The sequence below is a fragment of the Rhinolophus hipposideros genome, assembly GCF_964194185.1.
Source record: "Rhinolophus hipposideros genome assembly, chromosome: 3".
Classification (NCBI taxonomy): Eukaryota; Metazoa; Chordata; class Mammalia; order Chiroptera; family Rhinolophidae; genus Rhinolophus; species Rhinolophus hipposideros.
In genome coordinates, this window is record NC_138049.1 from 84743947 (window position 1) to 84770250 (window position 26304).

Below are 26304 nucleotides of genomic sequence, written 5' to 3' on the forward strand. Positions count from 1 at the left end.
AGAACGCTGTACTAGTAGTAGCACCAAGGTTGCCGGTTCGATCCCCGCATGGGCCACTGGCAGCTGCGCCCTCTTTAAAAAACAAAACAGAACACTATACTCTTCTAGACTTACTTAATCTTATCAGACAGAAGAAGGAAAAGTCTGGAGTAAGTACAAACAGGAATTCATACTTTATTTGTCTTTCTGGTTTCTTGTTACCATTTGTATGTAACTCTATTTCTAATTCCTATTTTAACTGTAAGTGAAAGCTTTGCTTCCAAGAAAATCATAACAAAAATATACAAATTCTACAGTTACTTTTAAGATTTCTCACACTTATAGAATAAGGCCAAAATAGAAACAAAAAGAATTCACTTGATATATCATCTTTTGAATGAACCAAAATCTAAATAATAATGTGTCCAGGATAAGTTTCAAATGTTACTTTCAGAAACACTGTCAATTTCTTTCGTATCTCAAAATTCCCATGACTTTTGTATAATAAAAGAAAATGTTATCCAAAATACATATTATTTAAAGCTAACATATACTCTTTGTCTCTTTAAGTTTAGAGAATGGCTTGCTGAATGTAGTAAGAATATAAATCCCTAAAAAGTATATGCTACAGTAACTAACATATCATCCTATAGTTTCTTGCGTCAAAACTAAACCATTATTAGCTTTCACAAAAATGATGCCTATAGTACACAGAAGTTTGTATATTAATATGTGGAATTTGTACAGACATTAGAGTTGTAAAGCCATACCTATATTCTGACAGCTTACGTCATTCCTGGCTCCTTTCTCCATGTCTGAATTTTTGGGATAGCTTGCTGCCTGTTTCAGTTTTCTCTCTGTACGTGAGGCACTGGCAGGACTCTTGTGCCGGCTTGTTTTTTCAGATCCCACATGAGCCCCACTGGGTTTCTGCAAGAGGCAGTGCTTTCTGTGGAAGTGCTGCTGAGCACTCTCAGGGTCATGAAAGGCTTTGGTGCACGTGCCACACTTGATGACATACTGCTGTTCCTCCTCCTCAGGCTTTTCTTCTCTGTGCACTTGGTAGATATGAGTATTCATGTCGGCAACATTCTGTGCTGTTGCTGAACACAAACTGCAGCGAAACCACAGTTTTCCTTTACCCAGCATGATCTGGAGACATCTACTATAATCTTCCTTTCTGTTGATTTTACAGATGTAACTCTCACGGCAACCACAGGTTAACAGGTTACTGGTCTCTATTAATGGATAATCATCCTCAGTTTTAATAGAAGTCACAGTTTTTTCTGACACAAACATATAATCTATGCTGTGGTACTCCTTGTAATGACTCAAAAATGCTTCTTCCACATCAAAGGTTAGATCGCAGAGCCCACAGAAGTACTTAATCTTTATCTCATTGTCATGCTCATCTTGGCAATGCCGGTATAGTGTTTCTACCTTGTGAAAGGTCTTTTTGCAATGGGCACAGCTGTATCTATGAAATTGGTGACTTGCTAAAGACATGCAGTGCTGTTTTACACATTCTTGGGAATCAAACATATCTTCACAGATTCGGCATTGCCATTTACCCCTTGGAGGACTGTTTGCTGGGGAATGATCAATAATCGTAATAGTTGAAGAAGGATTCTTAGCAGGCAAATCACTGCCAACTGTAGTAGAGGACGATGGCAAAGCTTCACTTGCTACCTCATCCGTCTCATAAAAATATCTGTGGCCATTATGGAACTCAGTCACGTGTGCCATGATAGTCTCTTTCCTTGTTAACTCCGTTCTGCACGTCCGACACCAGAAAAGAAAGTTATTTAAATGTGCCCCTCCATGAATTCGGCTCATATGTAAACGGATGACCCCTAAATCTTCACACACCTTTCCGCAGACCACACACTTATAACACATTGTATTTGCTGAGAAAACGTGCTTTTCTACTAAATCCTCACTTGGGAATCGTTGCTGGCATTCACAAAACCAGGTTTTAATAATTGTCTTTTCTTTCTGGACACAAACCATACCTTCATGGCTTTTATCTTCTAAATTCATCTTCTTTTTTGGAATGGTGCTGCAATCTTGTGAGCTAGGTTCTCGAAGAGACATTGTTCTTTTAAGTGATGAAAATTTTGATTGATCTAGCAATAGATTCAAGTCAGAATGTTTGTTCCCTTCGCTGCTGTGGCAATAAAGTAAGACCGATTCATCCATTGAATTAATGACTCGGACTTTGTGTCCTAAATTCTGCTTGTGATTTCGGGTACCAGTTTCGTCCACAAAGACTTGGTTGCAATCAGGGCAATAACCTCTAAATATGAATTTCTCTGCAACCTGGGCAATGCTTTTCTCAGCTATAGCTACAGGACCAGCATTTCGACAACGAACTCTAAAGTGGGTAAGAAAAATAAACTCTTTCGTAAGTATTTTCTAAATATAGTATCTCTGCTTTTATTGAAAGAATTATAAAATAAACAATATATACATAAGCACTAAAAGATATTTTTCAATAAATGATCTTGTATCATCATTGATGATATAATATTCTATCTTTTCAAAATACCTGATTTGTACCTACGTTTTATCTCTTCCTATCCTATATACAAAAGGGTAAAACTAGAAATGAAAATATTAAAAAAAAATTCAAACTTTAGAAAACTAAAAACAGTATCAAATGCACTGATAGAGGACCTTATCAGACAAGCAAATCATTAACTTCTCTATGACATTTAAACTGAGTGGAGGAACACTATGGTAAGATGCTCAATAACCTGATACCTAGTCTTTAAGAACTGATTTACTTTATGTCAGGAATATGCCATGCTCAGATTGCTTTTACACTAAAGAATTAAGTTCAGTTAAGATGACACACTATTCCAAAAATCAACTCAAAGTAAATCAACTTCTCTAGGGGAAAAGAAAAATGGAACTGTGCTTCAACTGTCTTCCTTTTCAATACTAAATTCCAAAGAGAACAAACCTGCTACTATTCCATATATTTAATATATCTTAAAAGTGGGAAATTACATAAAATATGGTCTTTAGTTATAGTGGAATTAAGTTGGAAACAAGAAATAATAATAATAATCCCTAAATATTTGGAAATTACATCCCTAAATCTCTGGAAGTTAAACAACACACTTGTAATAAATCTATGAGTGAAAGAAAAAAATCAAAAGGTAAAAGGGAAAATATTTTTCTTAATTAAAATGAAAACAACTTATCAAAATCTGAGGGAGGCAGCTAAAGCAATGCTTATAGAACAATTTGTAACTTTAAATGTTTATATAGGAAAAAAAGGTCCGAAGTCAATCTAAACTTCTACCTTAAGAAGCTAGAAAAAGATACGCAAATTAAACCCAAAGTTTAGAGTAGAAATTAAAGTAAAAAATTGGCAAACAACAGAGAATCATCAGTGAAATCAAATGTTGGTTGTCTTAAAGATCACAAAAAATTTGTTAAAAAATAAACATAAAAAGCTAAAAATACTTTAATAAGCTAAACTACTTTAAAAAATGAAGCAAAATGTATTTCTGAAGCATGAATAAGCAAAGGTTTCTCAGACGGGACAGAGACGCATAACTATAAAAGAAAAAAATCAATAAATTACACTTAAGGAGATTAAAAGCTTCTGCTCATTAAAAGCCATAATTAACAATATGAATATGCAACTAGATTGGGAGAGAATATATTCACAGTACATACATCTGACTAAAGAGTTGTATGTAGACTATATAAAGAACACCAACTCTCTATTTAAAGGTAAACAATCCAATTTTTAAAATAGGTAAAAGACTTGAACACATATTTCAGAAAGATAAATGAATGGCACATAAACACATGAAAAAGTGCCCAACATCATTGTTCATCAGGGCAATATAGATTAAAACTATAGTGAGGCACTCGAAAGAAGAACTACAAATGAAAAGGATTGCTAACACCAAACCTTGGCAAGGATGTAGAGTGATTGGAACTCTGGTAACTTGCTAATAGAAATGTACACTAGTACAAACACTTTGGAAAAATGTTTAGTAGTCTCTTATAAAACTAAATACACAACTACTCTTTGACCCAGCATTCCACTCCTAAGTATTCATCCAAGAGAAATGTATTATATATACATTACATATATAATATGCATAATATATATGTATATATGTATATATGTATATGTATATATGTATGTGTATATATATGTATATATGTATATATGTGTATATATGTATATATATGTACATATATGTAAATGTATATATATACACACATACACAAACGTATATATATATGTGTATATATATATCCATAAAAAGACTTGTACAAAATGTACATAGAAGCTTATTCACAATAGCTACAAACTGTAAAAAATCTAAATGTCCATCAATATGAGAATTAATAAACAAACTGTGCTATGTTCAAAAAATAGACTACTACTCATCAATAAAAAGGAACAATGTACTAAACAATATGGACAGATATATGACAAACACAAGACAGTACACACTATATGATGCCATTTACATGAAATTCAAGAGGAGATAAAACCAATATAAGGTGGAAAAAATACTTGATTAGAGATGTCTAGTGGTGAAAGGGTGGAAAATGTCTGCGGAGGGACATAATGGAACTTTCCACAGAAATGTAATACGAGGTCTGCAATTAAATTAGAGAACTTGCCACCATGCACATTGGTAGCACTGTACAAACAACTCAGTAAGGTTTCATAACCTTGGTATATCAGTGTCTCACAACTGTGTTCATGTGGACGTATGGTGGTGTCTTCCTGAGCGGTGTTCTTTATTGTTGTTGCGCATGTTTGTGTGCCATTGCAAGAATATCTGAGCTTGAATTAGAGCAATGAACAAACATTAAATTTCTTGTTAAATTTGGCAAGAGTGGAAGGGAAATCAGGGACATGTTAGTCCAAGTTTATGGGGATAATACCATGAAGAAAACGGCAGTGTACAAATGGATTAAACATTTTTCTGAGGGGAAAGAATGCATCACTGATGAAGAGAGGTCAGGGTGGTCAGTAAGAGCAGAACTGACGAAAACATTGCAAAAATAGTTGAGTTGTGCGTCTAAATTGTCAGCTGACTGTGAGAAGCATAGCATACCAAGTAAACATCCATAGAGAAATAGTTAAGAAAATCTTAATTGAAAATCTTGGCTTGAAAAAGGTGTGTGCTAAAATGGTCCCAGAGGAACTCAGTGATGAACAAAGAAAAGGTGAGTCAAAGTTTGCCAAGACCTTTTGGAGAGGCAAGATGACGTTTTGGGCCTTGTTATCACTGGTGATAAAACATGGGTGTACCAATATGATCCTGAAGCGTCAAAGTACACAATGGAAGTCAGCCAATTCTCCACGACCTAAAAAGTTCCGTCAGTCCAAATCAAGTCAAAACGATGTTGGTAACCTTTTTCCGATATCAAAGGGATTATTCATTATAAACTTGTACCAACTTGACAAACAAGTAACCAGCTTTACTATTTCGAAGCATGGAAAAGGCTGCGTGAAAAAGTTAGACGACCTGAACTTTTTGCCAAGAGTTCATGGCTCTTGCATCACAGCAATGCACCAGCTCACACGGCACTGTCTGTGAGGGAGTTTGTAGCCAGTAAATAAATAACTATATTGGAACACCTTCCCTACTCACCTGATCTGGCCCCAAATGACTTATTTCTTTATCTGAAGATAAAGGAAATATTGAAAGGAAGACATTTTGATGACATTCAGGACATCAAGGGTAATACAATGACAGCTCTGATGGCCATTCCAGAAAGAGTTCCAAAACTGCTTCAAAGGGTGAACTAGGCACTGGCATCAGTGCATAGCTTCCCAAGGGGAGTACTTTGAAGATGACCATAGTGCTATTCAGCAATGGGGTACACTGCACTTTTTGTATGATGAGTTTGCGAACTTAATTGTCAGTCCTTGTATATAATGATAAAAATGTGGGTTAAACAGATGTACCCATTTGAGAAAATTGTGAAAGTTAAGATTTGTACATTCAATAAACTTAAATTCTATCTCAAAAATAAGCTTTAAAAAATAAGAGGAGTAAGAAGCATACAGATGTATAAATAAAACAAAAATGGCAGTGTTTATTATTATTAATGTTGGGTGACGGGTAAAAGGAGGTACATTATACTACATTAAATTCATATAGTTAAAAATTTCCATAATAAAAATCTAAGAATAAAAATAAAAGCAGAACCAGGATCTGAACTCATGAAATGTAAGTCAGAACCAGGACTGTTAACCTCAGTGATTATAATGAGTATATACATACTCAGAGTAATTAGACTCTGCAGCCTGTTTTATCAAGACATATTTTACTTAACGGTTTGTGAAAACAATTGTTCTATTTAAACAAATGCAATTGTAGATAAACCTCTAATGCATTTTCAAGAAGTAACAGGAAAAAAGAGACCTAAGAGACAAAGTGTCTAAATGCAAATCGCAGATTATGTTTGAATCATGATTCCAAAAAAACAAATGTAAAAAATCAGGGGAACTTGATAACTGATTAGGTATTTGACATTAAAAAAGTATTTGTTTTTTAAGGTGTGACAGTAGTATTAATTTTTTTAAAGAAGAATCCTTATCATTTATATATACATATTGAAATATTTACAGATAAAATGACATTATTTGCTTCAAAATAATAACTTGCAGGGTGAGAATATAAATGAAACACCACTAACTACTATGTGTTGATAACTACTGAAATTGGGCGAAAGGTATATAGGGGTGCATTATACTATTCTCCTTTCTTGCGTATATTTCTTGATAATTTCCAAAGTAAAGACAAAAAAAAAAATCATACTGAAATCTTCTTGATTATTTGATAAATTTGGCCTTTCACTGAAATTTAATCTTCCACACATATATGGTACTTTCCATTCCAGCTGACTTAAAGCCAAGGTTCTATTTTAACCCTCTCCTCCCCATACCTACACTCACAGAACACACACTGGAAAATTACACACAGAACTTAGAACTGTTAGTTTGTTTTACTCACAGCCAAAATCAATATATCCCCCTTTCCCACAGCAATAATTTCTCTCATTACGCTAATATGGTTACTTCCAGGCAAATGTACATTTTCATTTGAAGAGAAGAGAAACATGGATTAGAAAAACATTTGTTGAATCATACTGGTGAAGAGCTTATTGGGCAGGTCTCCCTTACAGCCCAAGAGAAGATATGTACATACCTGAAATGGGCAGTGAGCTCCATGTGGGAACGCAGTGTCTGGTGGCAAGCTACACACTTAACTTGAAATGGAACATCTTTGCACAGAGAGATCAAAGTTTTCTTTGCAAAAGATGGAAATGATATTGGATGTGCTATTCCCTTGCCATCTGAAAGACAGAATAAACTATAACTTGCAAAGATTTAAGTAGAGAGTGACCCAACCTTCCCCACTTTGCCTTTCTCATCCATCAGAGTCAGTAAAATAAGATAGTTATTTATGTGATAAAAATCTAAAGGAAGTCATTTTCTAGCCTCAAGTGTAAAGGATGCTGAACTCATGCTCAAATGAAAATTTGAGTCTTAAATACAGAAAAACGCAGAACTTCCCAGAGATAATGGATATGCAAAAACATTATTCTGAATAAATGTGTTCTTCCCAAGTTTCTCTTCATTGCTCCAAGTAAGTAAGTAAACCTCTTAGGTACAGATAAATACTGAGAATCTTTTTTGAAAAAAAAATTAAAAGAAAAATCTTTCACTTTCATGGTTTTCAAACTAATATGAGGATAAATAACTTCAAGAATTATCTCAGAAGTATGGTAAATCACCAAAAATTAAAGAAGTTTAATAATTTTCAGAGAACAGAGTATGAACATACCACTCAGTTTAAAACGCTGATGGAAATGATTCCTTCCAGACATATGCTTCAAACACTCATCCTTGCTCCTAAAAAGAAGGTAGCAAGTCGGACATGCAAAACACTGAATAACCTGAGGAAGAAGGTTGTTTTTATGTCCATCATCTGCAGCTTCCTAGAAATATAAGGCAAAGCTGTATTAGACACAACTAAAATCAATCAATCTTCAACTTCTTAAAATCAAATTTCAAAACATTTATTACTTCTTTGGAATGTTCTCTATCAGTTCTTTTCTATTAAATTTATTGGAGTGACATTTGTTAATAAAATTATATAGGTTTCAAGTGTACATTTCTATAATACATCATCTATATATTGCATTGTGTTCACCAGCCAGTCAAGTCTCCTTCCGTCAACACATATTTGACCTCCTTTACCCTTTCCTCTCTCCCCATCTCCCTTTTCCCTCTGATAACCACTAAACTACTGTTTATGAGGGTTTTTTTTTCATTTATTGCTTTCAGTTTTATATCCCACATGACTGATATCATGTGGTTTTCGACTCCTTCCATCTGACTTATTTCGCTTAGCATGATATTCCCAACACATGTATGGATCTAACAGTTAACATGAAAATTTTTCTCCTCTGAGTGTGAACTGTGGAACTTCTGTCAAAAATGAGGTCCCATACATAAAATTTTTAACTTTTTTTCTTGAAAACAAATTATAACCATCTTTCTGTGACAATAAATGTACAAGTACATTTGCTTTCTATATATTTTTCATTTTTTACATACACATCCATATGCAGTATTATATAAATGCGTAACTGTTTTCACATCACATAGTTTTTCCAATGTTTTGCTTTGTTCACTCTACTCTGCAATATAACCTATGCTTACAAATACTTATTTATCCATAAATCGTTTCATGCTTAATTTATAATACACGTATATGTGTGTGTATATATGTAATATATGTATATACACACATACATACATAAAAAGGGTATTGCCATTGTTTTATCAAATATTGACAACTATAGCCTCTTCTGCCTCTTAGTCTTCTTATTCCACAATACCTAATAGAAATCCCTAAAAATCAACTAGTATAGCTTTAATTCATTTTTCTTAATGGTGGCAAACTACTCCAAGATGTGGATCTACTAAGATTTAGTACTGATTTTCAGCACCCCCTTATCACTGTAAAACAGTGACATTGTAAACATCCTTGAATATAAATACCTATTTATAGCTGCTTTTCTGCATCAGGAGTGGCCCTACTGGGTTAAAAAGGTGTATTATTTGAATATTAAAAGATATTGCATGCTTGCTTTTCAAAATAGCTCTACCAATTCATGTATCTCCTACCTCTCAATGAGCCTGGCAGCAAAAGCTATTATGAATTTGTTTTTTTCAGTTTTGCAGGCTGGCAGAGGTTGTGCTACTCACTGTTACTTTAATTTTCATTTCCTGTCTACTAGTGAGTTTGAGTATTTATTCATACAATTCTGTGAGTATTCCATATTCTGTGGACTGTTTATTCACATTCTTTAGCCTCTTGTTTATTATTTTTGTTTTCTCCCCTACTGGTCAACTTGTATCATTCTTCAGATTGAAACTCTGTCTCATCAGCCATTTTGCAAATATTTTTCAAACATTTGTCGGATAATTTTGCATATGCTCACTTTAAAATTTTGATATAGTCAAACAGGTATGTCTTTTCTAGTGTCTAAGTTTCCAAACTTAGTTAAGAGCCTCCTTTATTCCAAAACTGGAAACATTTTTCCAGTGTATATTTGTATATGTGTGTGTCCTTGTGTATAAATATAATTTAACCTGTAAATGGTCTTTAGAGCAATAGCTTTAAAAGCTGAGTTGTGTCTTCTTAAATTTACTGTCTTCTTAAATTTACATTAGAGAAATCAAAATAGTTTGTGTGGTCTTATGAGATGCAACAGGAAGAGTATGGATAGCAAGTTTACATTTATACTGAGGATATGTCAAGCACCATTTAGGGTTCAAAATGTGCTTTTCCATTTAATCCCTATAAAAACCCCATGAAGTACTATTTTCATTATTTACAAATAAGAAAATTGAAATTTAGTTAAGTCAACAAAATTACCAGTTCCCCCAACCAAGGTGTAACCTTGGGAGAGACAAAACTACCATTCAAACACAGTTTTATATCTTTGGTTATAAATTCTAGACTCTTTCCACTATTCCCCGTCCCATTTTAATTTGGTGGGTGCCCCACAGAAGCTAACACCCTGAAAGATATTTTGCATTTCAATTAGAAGGTTCTAAATATGAGCACTAAAGGTATTTACTAACAACCAATTTATACAAATATCCCCTAATGAAGAACTTTAAACTAGGAAAATAATTTTTAGTTCAATTGTGAATTATAAATGAATTTAATATAAAGCTTATTTAAATTATTTGTTCAATAGATCAAAAATGTAATTCCACATAAAATTGGAATATACCTACTGCATAAGTATAACATATCTGCAAATACCATCTACAAACCGGGGGAAGAAATGGGAAATAGAATATCTGGTAAGTTAAAGTACTCGATTTCTTTTTACCATTATTTGTCTGGTTACATTAAAATAAAATACACCACAAAAATTTGTATATACAAAAAAGTAGAAAAATAAAATACTACTTATACTCACTAAGATGGCTATTTTAAAAGACAGATAATAATAAGTGTTGACAAGGAGAACTTGGTACCCGCATACATTGCCAATGGTTAAGTATAATGGTATAGTGTATTGGATAACAATTTGACAGTTCTTCAAATAATTAAACATAATTACCATTTGAACCAAAAATTTAACTCATCTGAAAAGTGAAAACGTGTATCCACACAAAGACTTGAACACTTGTTCATAGCAGCATTATTCACAACAGCCAAAGCGAACCCAAGTATTCATCAACCTGATAAAATGTGGCATATATTCATACAATTGAACATTATTTGGCAATAAAAAGGAAAGAAGTACTGATACATACTACGACATAGATGAGCCTTGAAAATATTATGGTAAGTGAAACAATCTTGTCACAAAAGGTCACATATTCTACGATTCCATTCATATGAATATCCAGAAAAGGTAAAACCACAGAGGCAGAAAATAGTTTACTGGTTTCCTAGGGCTGAGGAGGCTAGACTAGCAAGGGGGGAAAATAGGGCCATTTGATGACATACTGGCCCTAGGAACACAATGAGAAACAGTGGTGGTACCTACTGACCCACAAAGTAACACTGAAGCACACTGGAGGTTACAATATATCCACCACCACCAAAAAGGGAGAAAAGCAGGGAGCTATCTAGTGATATACCCATTAGGTAACTTTAATGTCAAAAAACACTAGACACTTGCTACTCAAAGGGTGACCCATGGACCAGCAGCACTGGCATCACGTAGAAGTTTGTTAGAAATCTTGATTCTAAGGCCCTACCTCAGATCTACTGAGACAGAATCTGCATTTCTAACAAGATTCCCAAGTGATTCATGTGCACATTAAAGTTTAAAAAGAACTAGATGGGAGAAATTGGAGCTGAAAGGAAAAGGGGAGGGAAGCAAGGCAAATAATGCAAATTGCAAATAATTTCACTCTTTTATTGAAGAATGCCATCTTTACAAAACAACTCGTAGGTATACAATTTTCTAGCGACCTCTTCTGGCTAATTGAAGATAGGCAATTACAGCCTAATGCGGGCTAATTTCCTTTAGAGTCCTTGTGACACACTCCAAAGAATAAGCAATAAGGACCACTTACTGAGAGCTATATCTAATATCAAATATGGTAAATACTCGTTACAGATTTCTGTATTACATGGATTTGTACATATCATGCATCAACTCAGGTCCCTTGAGACATAACACTTTAGTAGATTTATTTCTTAATAAAAGAATTGTTATTTACAATATGGCTCTAACATTTCAACAGGCAGTGAAAGGCAGTGTAGTTAATAATAAGGTTCTAGTTCTCATCATGTAACTAACTCACAGACCATCTTAAAATGAGGTAAGTTAACTTCATAGAGCAACTCCATTAAAGGAAGGATTTCTATGATCATCTTTAGGACTGCTGGCTTTCAGCTATCAAATTTACCTGCCCACAATAATTTAATGTTCTAAATCATTTTATTCTCCATAGACAATCACAAGTGTGATCCTCTGTGTATCATTTGTGATTGCAAGCTTAAGAGCAGCAAAAAAATACCTACATCAAACTCCATGGTTCTCTAGAAAAAGAATACCTGCTCTTAATTTAGGACATGCTCTTACCTTAGCAAAAAGGTGATCCCTATATTGTTGTTGTGTAACAAAATTTTTATAACATACTACACAAGCAAAGGAATTGAAGAAAGGTCCATGTAGTGTAATTGTTGGATCACATGGGGAGTGATCAAACCTACCCGGCAAAAGAGAGGTAACATTAGAAAAAAGCCCACATTCTAGGGGGAGAATTATTTAGCTTTCTTTGTTAAACTAAACACACACATACACACAGTCATAACTTTATACTTATTTACTGAACTATTAAATAATGCTCTTCATATTCAGGAAATACCACGTGCCTCCCATATGCCAAGCAATCCCTTTAGACAGTGACCAGCTCAAGATTTCATAAAAGTATTCAAGATCCAATAAAATAGATTTATGTGTGTCTTGCTAAACTGGTAAACTTCCAGTTTGAAAATTATAGAGCTGTTGTCTTTCCTTCTTGCCTTATTTACCACAAAACTCACAAATAATTTTCAATGAATCATTGGAATAATAATCTCATGTTAAAATTTCTGGCATACCTGTTTCCTAAAAATGGCTTTTCCTCCTTTTAATGTTCATTTTAACCATACAAAAATTTATGTCATTGTAAATTGCCTTTAAGACTTTTTAAAATAGTTAAGATACAGTATGCAACCCAGTTATTTTGTAGTATGCTGAAGCTCCCTCTAGGGGCCTCTCTTGGTAAGGTAAAGCATAGGCAGAGTGAAACATCTGGAAAAGAGACTAGTTTACAGCCCCAAACTCTCAATTCCCATTTTTAAACTAGAAAGAAGGGGACTGTAAAGATAAGAATACTTAATGCCTTTAATAATGCCTTTCTTGACATTTATTTTTCTCAAGCTCTACTATTCCAAATTCAGTAAATTAATAAGATGGGTTTCATAAATAGAGTATTTATTGCTAATTTTGCTACGTTTGGTTTGCCTTCAGCATTTACTTTGCCATATTAGCTTTCTTTAGGCTAAACTAAATATCTGTAAGTGCTTTATGTCTCTTGAAATTTGCATTTCTCGGCTGGATTTCTCTAAAACTGATCCAACTGTGTATCAATGCAAAAAGTCTGTTCAGAATTTTATGAGACATATTAGGAATAAATATGTACTTAAAGGCTATATGCCTTTAAAGACAAAATATCACTAGAAAAAGCTGACTTTACCCAGCCTTCTAGGAAACCTAAGAAATGTAAATTGAAAATAATTATATCATGACAGCACAAAACAATTTGAGTTTGGAATATAACGCTATAATCACCATGACAGAAGTGCATCATGCTTTCATTTTGCAAAATCACTTTGTAACTTATTTGACCTCCAGCATCCACTATTCTGAATATCACACTTACCTTTTCAAATGTCCTAAGAGAAGGTGCCCATTATCATATTCCTTGTTACAATGCATTATGGGACAGGAAATTGGTTTTGCAGACACCCTCATTTGGCCTCCTCTTCGGAATGAACTTTTTGTTCCAGAATTAATTGTGCCTGTTTTGAGTCCTGCATCATTGGAATATAAATTCTTAAGTCCTTATTTCAGATATTTGTCCTTTGGACTGGTAATCAAAATTGTAACAAGACAATGAAAATTATGATACAGCACCTTCAACTAAGTGGTACTAATTGTAATTAAATATTTACAAGCTTTTTTTTAATAAAAGAATAACCTAAGAGTAAATAGGAAAGCAGTTAACATCTCCAAGTGGCATTCTGTTCAGGAAAAATAAATGTTTCCTTAAATTCAACAGCCAAGAAATATCAAAGATCAAATACATTTGAAAATCAGTTGTTCTACAGAACACTTACCTACCTTCTTTTCATTTATATAAGTTTGAAAAGACATTTTCTTTTAACTCTGATTTTCCCTTCTAACTGTATTAAACATTATAAAGTTTAGTTATACTCTAGAGGCTCTGGGTTCTATGAAAATTATGTTAAACAATGTAACTGGGAGGGCAGGGAGAAGTGGAAAGGACAGGGAGGGAGGCAAGGAGATTAAGAGCAATAATTTCTGAGGAATCCAGCTACTGGCCAATCGGCTTCAACAGGGACATCAAGTAATGCAAGTGTTAGTAATAACAAATTTATAGAACACAAAGCAGAGATTTACTTCTTGTTATCACTCTCCTCTCTACTTACCCTATTTTGACCCTTCTTTTTTTCTCCTTTCAAAGCCAATTAGAAAATAGTTTGCCCATCAATGTCTTCTCTTAATTAATTCTCTCTTATCCTGGTCTATTCTTTATCTCTTTTCTTTCTTTTTTATCTTGACTTTACAGTCACACAACTCTTGTAGACTGATATCCTAAGCCAAATTTTTTTGTCAGGGAACTCGCACTACATGTTATATACAACTAAAAAGTTGAATTATGTTGTATAAATAAAGAATTATCAAACTGCCAGGAGAATTCTAATATGCAGATAGTTTGATTATTGTCTCTCTTTTATTACTATTTCTTGTGGATTGTTTTAACCAAATGCCTTGAATATTTTATACAACAGAAAACTGGGTATTTATCTTGATGACAGATTCTACAAAGCCCCTAAGCATTTAAGTAGAGTAGAATATTATTCCTTTCACATCATCTAGTTTTATGATCTCCAAATCGTTATATATGCTTAAAGTTTCAACTGCCTTTCTGCTGTTTTAGTCCTTATGGGAGAAATGCCACTATTAAAAGCTGCCAAAATGTTTACATAAATGTGTTATTCCAACAAACAATGAATAGCATAGCATTAATCATATTTTAATATTAGAGGCATTAAATGACATTACACCCTTTTATCTTTAATTTTTTAAATGCAGTCAGAATTATGACAGTTTTTATTTATTGTCCATTCACATTCCAGATGTCATCCATTAAGACCTTTATTTAGCCAAATAGAGGCACTGGATAAAAATAAAATTAGAAAAAACAATCAACTGAAACAAGCTTTAAGTAGCTCTTTTTCTTAAATAGTATAGTGAAGTTTTTTTAGTTATTAAATATTCAAATGTATGCAAACTGGGTTAACTGTAAAGATTTTTAAAAGATGGATTTCCAAAGTTTAGAGTAATTAAAATAATAGCTATATACTTTGGAATAGATTGAATGAGTCTCTTAATGTTACTGAGAAATAGAATCTCACTTTTTTAAAATTAAAGAGTACAATGATTCATCTCTGTTTTCCCCAGCTATGCATACCCTCTTCAAAGATGTCACTGTTCTCTCAAGCTCATTTATGGAAGGTAAATACCCATACCAAATACAGCAATGCTACAACGCACATTGCTATAAGCAATGTAGCAAATACCAATGCTACAGCAGCTGTTCTAGCAATAGATGCCAAACTTCAGTTTTATAGTGTTGCAGGGACCAAGCAAAAAGAGGAAATAATCACATAAAAAGAACAAAACTAAAGAACCTTGACTACTGCCTCAAGCTTATCAGCCACCGATAAACCCGGTGTGACCCAAAGATACATAAAATACCAAGTCTTGCCAAGAATCGTAAAGATAGTTAAAGGACTCATTTGTTCCCACTTGGCCTGTTCAGGTAAATACACAAACAGATGCTCATGAATTCAATTTACAATGAAAAAAATATTTTGACAATCAGGCCAGGAATTAGGCCTAAAGGGGCATTCTCCTGGCCCTAAAACACTCTAGACAGGACTTGAAAGTGTTAGATTCATTTGAGGTGAATGACTTTTAGACAAGATTTTAGAGATAAAGCCTTGTAGTTCCAGCCCATTTTCCCATCAAAATCACCTAGGAATCTTCTCAAAACTACAGATGCCCTAATTATCTCTGGAGGTAAGGCCAGACATGTATTTCAAAGCTCCCAAGTGATTCTGATGCAGCTAAGGTGAAGCTACTGAGCTAGTCATAATGACTACTGAGAAGTGAATGCATATCAAGAAGGATTTTTAAAATATCTTATAGCCTTAAAAGAATACCCCCAAGAGGCAAAACATTTACCACAATTTCTAAGTATCTTTTGTTAAAGAAGGCCTGGAATGTCAAACAATTCTTTTATTTAGCTATATGAAGTCACATTTGGAAGCCAAATTCTAGGCTTTCTTTCTGTTTTCACGTGCAACTATGTATATAGCTCCCTTTGGTGTAATATTCAACCAACATTTAATGAGCATCGCTATGCTGAACATTCTTTTTAGGCACTGACACTAAATAGGATTAATAAGCCTTGGTCTCTATCCCCACAGAGCATATAGTCTGGTAGAAAAGACAGATACGTAAACATATCAATCCAACATAACAAGGTAAAAACTGCATTAGAGAAATGAATAAAGCATTTTGGGATCAAAGAAGGCTGAGCAAACTTATGTAAAATAAATAAACCTAGCAACCCACAGTGTTATTATCTGTGGGGCTAACCCCACAGGCAAGTACGAAAGAGGAGGAAAAGGTATTTAAACGGGAGGATGGGGCAAGATGGGGAATTTGTCAAGCACAAATAGATTAGGAAATAAAAAGTAAATATAGTTTCAGGGAGTGGCCAAGTGTCAAAATATCTACAAATTGGAATTATTTTATAAGTGGTAGATATTGACTCTAATTAAAAAAAAACCCTCTGAAAACTAACTTCAGAACAAGATATCTAGGTTCAATGTTGAGTATTGCGTGCATAGATATTTCTAACGACTTTTTGCAATTTAAACCTTCTTCTGGATTAAAATCCACAGCTAAGGTTTCTGTGGATATCCCAAGTCTTTAAGGGCTCAGTGGGTCTTCTACAAGAAAGGCTAGAAAAGTTGTCATTGTGGGACAGTCCGACAGGCTCTTAAAAATTCCATCAAATTATCTGGTAGGGGGAAAATGCTCCACAGTGGCTCTTCCAGGAATTTCAGTTCTGCAAAGATAATGAAGAAGCTATCCAGTGCTTAGATGAGCCTCCCATGTGTACACTTACTTACAAAATGTCTACATAGGCTGCACTGACAAGTAAAGGAAACACTAATCCTTTAAAATCTCAGCTTAAATTCCATTTCCTCAGAGAAGCCTCTCCTGACCTCAAATAACCTGTTATATATCCTCCCAAAGACACCATGTACTACTTCATGTAATAAGAATGAAATCATGAATGAATAAATGAGCAACATCTAATGAATAAAAGACTATATTACTTATACTCAAAATATACTTTTGCCAAAGTAGAAAGACAATTGGTAAAGTAGGCCATTCTTAAGTTATCACTGCAGCTAAATTTCAAATACTTTATATATTCATTAGCAACTGGATAAAATGGACATAATGTCTTAGGGCTTTAGAGAAGTTAGGTAACCTTAGTGTTCCACTTTGATCTCTAAAGAATACCTGGCATTTTTAGCCACTGGTCCACACACAATCTTGCTGCTTCTGTATCAGAATGTCCTTGAATAAATTCCAATTCTTGTAACCCGTGAGCATGCTGAAAATCAATTTTTTCCTAAAGATATGGAGAAAAAAATCAATTAACCTATGATTACATAACAGCTCTTCTACAACCCTGATTCAAATTTCTTCCTTTCAGTAATAATTTAATCTGAGAGAACAGGATGTAGTTTGAGAAAGTAATCTGCTCTATTTAGCAGAAAATAACCTTCCAACAGTTTATATCTACAAACCTGATAAACTCTTTTCTCTCTTGTGATAAAGTAACCAGAAACCCTTAGTTGCTCATTTGCCTTGAGAAATCCAATAATTTTAATCCCCTCAAAAGAGTCCACTCAAGTAATTCTATTTTTTCTTTCTTTTTTCCTGTATACATATACGATCAGAATCCAACAAACTAAAAACAGAGATGTGACAAGCTATCATGAATTACTACTAAATTGATGAGCGATCTAGATAGAGTCCATGCTGAACATGGATTCAAATATACATTTTTTTATTACAAATTTCTCTTTACAACTTTATCATAAACAATTCTATAATTTGGTAAAACATAAAATAGCCACACACCCTGAATGCTCTGTTCTTCTCTTCTTTCTGCTGTTTCTCCACTTCAACATGTCGGGCTAGACGAGCCAGAGTTAAAGCAACTTTATCCTTCTGATGGTCAATATGGTCTTTATGCTTAATATTATCCTACAATTGAAAAAAAAAACAACATTCATTACTTTTAACAAACAAAATTAGCTTTGAGATAACATATATCCATTTAAAAATAGTTAATATATTAAAGAACCATTTACCTTTATCATTATTAAATTTCTAAGAACCTGTGTATTTTATACTTTATGTGGTATTTTGTAGGTCAGCCAATCATCCACCAGCATCTTGTTTTCAAAAAGTTAGATAAACTAGCTGCTAGAACACTTATCATCATTATTTACTTTACAATCATCTGTATATTTAAAAGTGCGGCATTGCTTTGCTCTGAGTCTATAAGGTAATACAAGCCATTAGTCCACCCTCCAAAAAGTCTAACAAAACAAACATCCTTGGCTCTGGTTTTTCAGCAATGCCAGGATAGTATTTACTTAAAAGAAACTACTGATTAAAAAAATAGATCTAACTTCCAATTCCCAGTCCAACATGTAAGGAGCTTAGAAGTTGCTACTCCATAACAAGTAAAAAGCTGAACAAATTGAAAAGTCAACAACTCTTCTTAGATTCACCAGAGAAGTGACGTCACACTATAAGCTGCTGCCCCCAAAATGAGAGAGATGGGAGACGGAGGCAAATACAAAGAATGACAAGTTAGTGGAGCAGAAACCCAAGAATAGAAACGTCAGCAGGAACCAGTACTGGGTAGGAAAATCTGAACTGTGATTGACAAATTGCTGGAGGCTCAGTGTGGGCAAGTCTAAGAGTTAAAAACTCCTGGGGAACCCAGTCGTGGCGACCCTCACACTTTGAGTTTACCTCCAGGAGTTCTACCAGGTTCTCACTGTGAAGACTGGAGAAAAATCCCCTCATGCTTCCAGTAGGGGCAGAAGAGAAGTAGGCATTTTGAAATAAGAGCATTCTGTTCTTAACAAGGTCTGCCCTCAAGAGAAACTATTTTACCAGAGCCCAACCTGCTACAGGTTTAACAGAGCTTAACAGACCTGGCAGAAAGAAATATCCAACTCCAACTCCCTTTAGCCTTCCACACGGGGAAAGGGAAATACCCAATTCCAGGCCCCTCTAGCTAGCCTGTCCCACTTGAGGGGAGGCACTGAGAAGCACTGGGGAAGTTCACAATGCAGGGATGTAGGATGACCAAGACGGAGACCTAATCACCGGACACTACTTCTCCTATACCTTACCACTACATTACAAAGGCCTATTTACCAGTTTCTTTTACCTAGCACATCATGTCCACCTTTCAACAAAAAATTACAAGGCATACTAAAAGGCAAAAAACACAGTTTGAAGCGTCAGAGAGCAAGCACAGAATGGCAGATATGGCAGGGATATTGGAACAATCAGATCAGGAATTTAAAACAACTATGATTAATAGGGCTCTAATGAAAAACTGGCAACATACTAGTGTGAGGTGTGATTGAAAACTATGGTGAATGTTTAAATTTTAAAATATTTATTACAGTAAAAGACATATTGCCATTAATCCCCCTCAAAATACTCCTCTTCGCTTCGAACACACTCATCCTATCGTTCTTGCCACATTCTGAAGCAGTTCTGGAAGTCCTCTTTCATGAGTGTTTTTACTTCGTCCTCCATCATGACAACGCTCCGTGTCACACATCACTTCTAGTATGGCAATTTCTATCAAATAAAAACATTACAGTGTGTCCTCATCCACCTTATTCACCGGATCTGGCACTGTGCAACTTCCGGCTCTTCCCCAAAGTCAAATGACCATGAAAAGTAAATGTTTTGAATTGATTCAGGACATGGAGGCACCACGCCAGTGCAACTAAAGACACTCACGAAAGAAGACCTCAGGAAGTGGCAAGAACAATGAGATAAATGTTTTTGAAGTGAGGAGGAGTATTTTGAGGGCGGTTAATGGCAATGTGTCTTTTACTGTAATATTTTTTTTAATTTAAACATTCACTATATTTTTTTGATCACACCTTGTACAAGAACAGTTGTACAATGTAAGTAAGAGAGATGGAAATCCTAAGAAAGAACCAAAGAGAAATGCTAGAGATCAAATACACTATAACAGAAATGAAGAACACCTTGCATGGGCTCACTAGTAGACTGCACACCGCTGAGGAAAGAATCTTTGTGCTTGAGGATATGTGAATAGAAACTTCCCAAACTGAAAAGCAAAGAGAAAAAAGACGGGAAAAAAGACCCCAAAATCAAGAGTATCTAAGAATCAGTATAAAAGATGTAACATATGCATAATGGGAATACCAGAAGAAAAAAGGAAAAGAAGAAATATTTGAAGCAATAATGACTGAGAATTTCCCCCAAATCAATGCCAGACACAAAACCACAAATCAAGAAAGAAAGAAAACCCTTTGTTCACAGGTGACATGATCTTCCTAAGAAAAAACATGCAAATAAAATAAACAGTAGTTAGTGATAAAGTAAACTGTATAATTAGATATTTATAGCAGCTTTATGAGTAATTGCCAAAAGTTGAAAGCAACCTAGCTGTCCCTTAGTAGATGAATGGATGAATAAACTCTGGTACATCCAGGTGAGGAAATATTACTCAGTGCTAAAACGAAGTAAGCTATCAAGCCATGAAAAGACATGGAGGAAACCTAAGTACACATCATTAAATAAAAGAAACCAATCTGAAAAGGCTACATACTGTATTATTCTAACTATACTTGTGTGGAATTCTGGAAAGGGCAAACCTATGATGACAGTAAAAAAAGACCAGTGGTTGCCAGAGGCTGGGGGTAGGGAGGGGTGAATTGACAGTACAGAGGATTTTTAGGGCAGTAAAACTATTATGTACAATACTATAAAGGTAGATACCTGTCATTATACATGTGTCCAAACCCACAGAATTACACCACCAAGAGCGAACTACAGACTTTGGGTGATATTGATGTGTCAGTGTAGGTTCATCAATTATAACAAATGTACCCCTGCGTTAGGGGATGCTGATAATGGGAGAGGCTGTGCACGTCTGGGAGCAGGTGGTATATAGAAAATTTCTGTAACTTCCTCTGAATTTTGCTGTGAACCTAAAATTTCTCTAAAAAATAAGTCTATTAAAATTGTTTTCTACTACAAAGATTGGGTTACTATCTGAAATATTATTCTTTAGGCAAATCAGTTATATATGTACAACCCAAATTTTATTTAAAGTGGGACAGAGTTGCATCGCCGAGTCAAACAGCAGGTGTGATTCTGCAAGTACACAGAAGTTACACTAAAGTAAACTTATATAAAAAGGCCAAATAAGTATTTTCAGCATGAAGCTACATCTTTGCACAGGAATGTGCACAGGATCACTTTGGGTGGCAGTAGTTCCAGTTAAGTTTCTGACTACTTGGCAAATCTACACCACTGTACCAGGTAATAGGTGACATTTTACTAACTTCAAAACATCCTTTTACGAATCATAGGATAATATAGCTTATTAGAAATAACAGTCACAAAAAGCAATTTATCTGACCTCTGATCTTTAGTAGAGGTCAATTTCTCTCTCTTAAATGCAAATTAAATTTACTCCTTAGGAAGACAAAAAAAAAGTAGTATCTCTTTATTTAAAATGTAGGTACTACCAGGAGAATGAACTTTAGAGTACATCCTAAATTTTTATTTAATTTAAGGACGTAAGTTAATGTTTAAACATAAGCCTAGAGAGTGTGTTAGTTTTCCTGACACAGATAACTCTAGCAAAAGTCATGCTTGGAAGGCCAGGTAAACCAAGGTTATAATAACACGAGGGAAGTAGACAAGGTATAAATTAGCATTTATTCACCAAAAAATGCTGTTGTGTCACAACAACGTGAATATTCTGGGGATAGGAAGAAGGGCATGTTTTGAATTAGGTAAAACTAATTTTGAAGAGCTACACTTAAATTGGTTATTTCACTATTATTTTACTTTTCCCTAGGCCACAACAAAATAACCATTCTGAATTACTTCTGAAGTTATACTCATTCAGGAAGACTTTTCATATTTATTCTTCTTAAAATTTACTTTAAAGTACAATTAATGATTCTCTAATTTACATTATAAAATATACGCTGTACCCAAAGCTAAATGAAAATTAACGTCAGAAATACAGTGATTTATATATCCAATGAGAAAAATTTTTAGCAATCCACTTAGTCACAAAATATAAGTATGATCCTAAAACATACTTAGATCTTTACAGCTTCATTCTAAAATTAATCTCGAGCCCTTTTGAAGGTTAAATAAGTAAAACCTATTGGTATTAAGTTGTTTGCTAAAATTATTTTTCTTATATTTAGCTATCAGTACCCTGTTATTTTTATACAGTTATGTCAATAAAAAGATTACTTCTGTTATTTCCAACTAATTCTGCTGATCTGTTTTTTATCTTTTATGACTTTGAAGAGCTCAAAAGCTATAACAGCCCTAATGCTGAAAACAAAAGATATTTAGAATTTTTGTTCTCCTCCTCCTTCCCCTCTAAGGGGAAAATTTTTATTTTCTTCTTAAGGAAAAGAAAAAACTCTGGCTGCTACTTATATTGAAAGCAGATAAGTAGATTTGGGAGACAATCTTCTAGAAGTAAAGGAAAAGGAATGGTAGCTAGAGAAAGGAAGAACTTCAATTTTGAAAACTTCGCCATTTATAATGAGAAAATTAAAGATGTTTTTCCTTAAATTAGGGAAAAATTAAGTATATGAAGCAGGGTGTATGTATCATATTTGTATGATTTTTCCCATCACAAACTTGGGTTTGGAGATCAAGGCTGCTGGTGAAAACCAGACATGAGTAGTAATGTTATCTATGAACACTGACTCTCTCCAGAAAGCCAATTCCCTTGGATTTCCATTGTCAGTGATCCAAGATGAGGGGTGGCCAATAGATCTTACAGAATTATACCCTTCTGTGATTCTGGGAGAATACATTGGCATGGGAAAAGCAGAGGGATCATTAATATTAAGATTCATGTTAGGGATTTTAGCCATTAGATTGCAGAAGACCCTATTTTGCACAGAAGTATAACAGGTAATTCAAACAATCAATACGTTCAGAAACAAATTTTAACTTATCAGAATGCAAGCGGAAAAAACGTACTATAGGCCACCTTGTTACCTACCCAACTGCAGAACCAAAACTACAGTATTTGTCAGGAACACCGGCAGAAAGTAAACTGATTTCAGGCTAGATGAAAGTGTCTTAAATGTTTCCTATAGAACTAAAATGAAAAGGGGACAGCAATCTTAGGTTTGGGAAGTTCCACCATTCCCTTAGTGCTAAAAATGCTGAACTGTAATTTAATGTAGTATCACAAAATTTCAGGACTGTTTTTAGGCTGGATTTGCCAATCTCCCCCAAAGTCTATAACTTAAGTATTTATGTCCTTGAATCTTTTCCAAGAAAGATCAGGCTTTCAGATATTCTCAAGCTAGAAGTGAAAAACTTGCTTTCAATAATAAGTTTTCTTTCAGTTTTATTTACAATGTTAGCAGCTATAGCATGTTCAGAGTCATCCTTCTCGAAGCACTTGCTGTGGTCACCCTGTACTAACTTCTATATTAGATTACTATTAAAGAGTAATATTAAAGAGTCCATAATGATAGCAAATGATCAACAAGAAAATGCTATACACTCAGTTATTTTTGGGGAGCAACACAGGAAAGTCTCAAGAAATATACTGGGGAAGAGAGAGTCTCTATTTGCCTATGTTTTAGATCACTCTCTGCATCAGTTTTTCTTCTATATCCATTCCCCTCCCACTGCGGAAGTTGTGGGTATGTGGGGGGTCTTAACAGAATAAAGGATAAAGCTGTAAAGCCAGAAAAGGTTAAAAGGCAGATTGTATTTCAGTCACTATAAAATTATTTTTATATTTCAACTAAAATGATGGGTTGGTTTTTAAAATATTAATAGGAATCAGAGGTATGGTTACAATGACATAGTCCAACACAAAAAAACCCTTGGTGATAAGAAGTTGGAAGGTTACAAAATGAGGGTCATACTGGATATAGGAAGAAAAGCTGTTCCAGAATCTCAGGAGGCAGCCTAATGTGGCCTCTCCCCGCGATCCTACCTGTGCTCACCCCTGAATACTTTGAATTCTTATATTCTGTAGTATACTCTACACTTTTATTTAAAACTTGAGACAAAACACGTATAAGGCAAATTTGAGTTGTGTCCTAGAAATGGCTGTCAGATTAGGGATACCGGTTAAATCTGAGTGCACATATCCATGGAAGTTAAGTATATACAGGGGAAAGTAAGCAAGAATAATTCTTTTGTTCTAGAGGACTAGGTCTATCTTCTAATGTAACTTGGTACAGTTATGGCAAAAATTTCAAGTCTAGAAATAAGGTGTAACTTGGGCAGAAAAGGAAAAGGGCTTTCTTATGACATCTAATCTGGAATAGTAGGATTCAGTAAAATAACTGGGAAAGAAAACAAAAGGAGAGCCTGAGAAACGATTCCCTCATTTTGTGAAGTAAGGACATTTTAAAAAAGGAATTAATATGAAAGGTCACCATCATTTCATAAGAGCAAAAAGACAATCTCAAGCTAATACTTCGAAGTTTCCCTTAGCAATTTCATATTGAGCAAATTTAGCTTCGTGAAAAACTAGTTGCACTGCCCTAATTTCACTTTTTGCTATACGCCAATAACCACTTCAAACTTGAAATAAATTCAGTTGAAGCTGAAACCAGTTCTGACCACATACTCACAATCCTGAGTATAAATGTCATCAGGAGTCACATCAAATGAGAATTCCACGATTTAAACAAAATTTTCAACAAATTAATTAATACTTGCATTTACTAATCAAGTTTAATAAGTTAAAAATGATTTCCTGGAAACTATTAAAATTTCTAACATTGCTGTGAAACTTTGATCTGCTATGTGAACCATAAAGCATACAAAATTGTGAAATAGGCAAATTAATGACATGACACAAAATCCCACTAATCAATGAAGCCATCATCTCTATAAGTTTCAATGTCTTCTTCCCCTATCACTTGTTTGTTTTTAAGTGAAAATGATTATTTTTTGTAAAAATATATAAGTAAAATCCACAAGAGTATAAACAAAAATGTTAATAGTAGTTATTTCTGTCTGAAGTTTTTCCCTTTATCTCTGATTTTCTAATATTTCTACCATCAGCATATGTAATACAATTTTTAATGAAATTTCAATTATTAGTGAATAAGATTGTATAAAGACAAAAAATGTTGAGAATCTCATTCGATTGCTTCGGAATGTAATGAATTTGGTTTAAATCACTAATTTACGCCTTATGATATGTCTATCATATGATAGACACAATTTTTTTATCTAGAAAGAACATATAACCTATTAGTATAGTAAATTGTATACTTTTCTCCCTCCAGATTTTTGTCTGTAGTAATGCAATGATTGGATTACATTATTTTCCAAACCTAAGAGAAACAGGTATTAATCAAGATTTAGAGCAAGTCATTTTCAGTTCAACAGGCTTAATGGCTACTGGGAAAATATTTTTGCAGTTTTGATATCAAACATTATTACCATTTTAAAGCAAAAAGCATTTAGCTAACGCATACTTATAAACTTATATTTTAATTACATATATGCTTAAAAAAATCCAAAACACATATACTGATTTGTATTTTAAAATGTATTTGAAGTACGAAAAGTACACGTAGTCAAACTAAAAGTGGCAAGTTAAATATATTAGTTTAGTTTATTCCACTTAGACCTGACCTTCCTCTTTTTCAGTTTGGATTGTAAAAATAGAAAGCAAGGTTTAATGTTGAAAAAAGGGTTCCCTTTTTTCCACATCTACTTCCCTCGTGTTATAACCTTGGTTTACCTGGCCTTCCAAGCATGATTTTTGCTAGTTATCTGTGTCAGGAAAACTAACACACTCTAGGCTTATGTTTAAACATTAACTTACGTCCTTAAATTAAAAAAATTTTTAGGATGTACTCTAAAGTTCAATCTCCTGGTAGTACCTACATTTTAAATAAAGAGATACTACTTTTTTTTGTCTTCCTAAGGAGTAAATTTAACAATAAATAAATTTCTGTTCCTCTGACTAGTCTTGATGAATGCATATGAAATGACTTCAGGGGTTGACTTTTTTTTTTTTTTAATTCATCTACAAATGCCTATTTCTTGAAACATTCACTTTCAATCCTGAAACATGTTATG

At 34.0% G+C, this 26304-nt stretch overlaps 1 protein-coding gene across 2 annotated transcripts in view; it reads right to left on the minus strand.

Annotated features, from left to right (window-relative positions):
- Positions 1–26304, minus strand: part of ZNF451 (zinc finger protein 451) — a 72712-nt gene that overhangs the window by 21804 nt on the left and 24604 nt on the right. For both annotated transcript variants that reach the window (XM_081044757.1, XM_081044758.1), the window contains 7 exons: positions 18043–18168; positions 17416–17527; positions 13448–13598; positions 12103–12229; positions 7821–7974; positions 7182–7329; positions 750–2353 (listed from right to left, as the gene is read on the minus strand). In XM_081044757.1, coding sequence (XP_080900883.1) covers positions 750–2353; positions 7182–7329; positions 7821–7974; positions 12103–12229; positions 13448–13598; positions 17416–17527; positions 18043–18168 — 2422 coding nt within the window. The remainder of the gene's footprint in view (positions 1–749; positions 2354–7181; positions 7330–7820; positions 7975–12102; positions 12230–13447; positions 13599–17415; positions 17528–18042; positions 18169–26304) is intronic.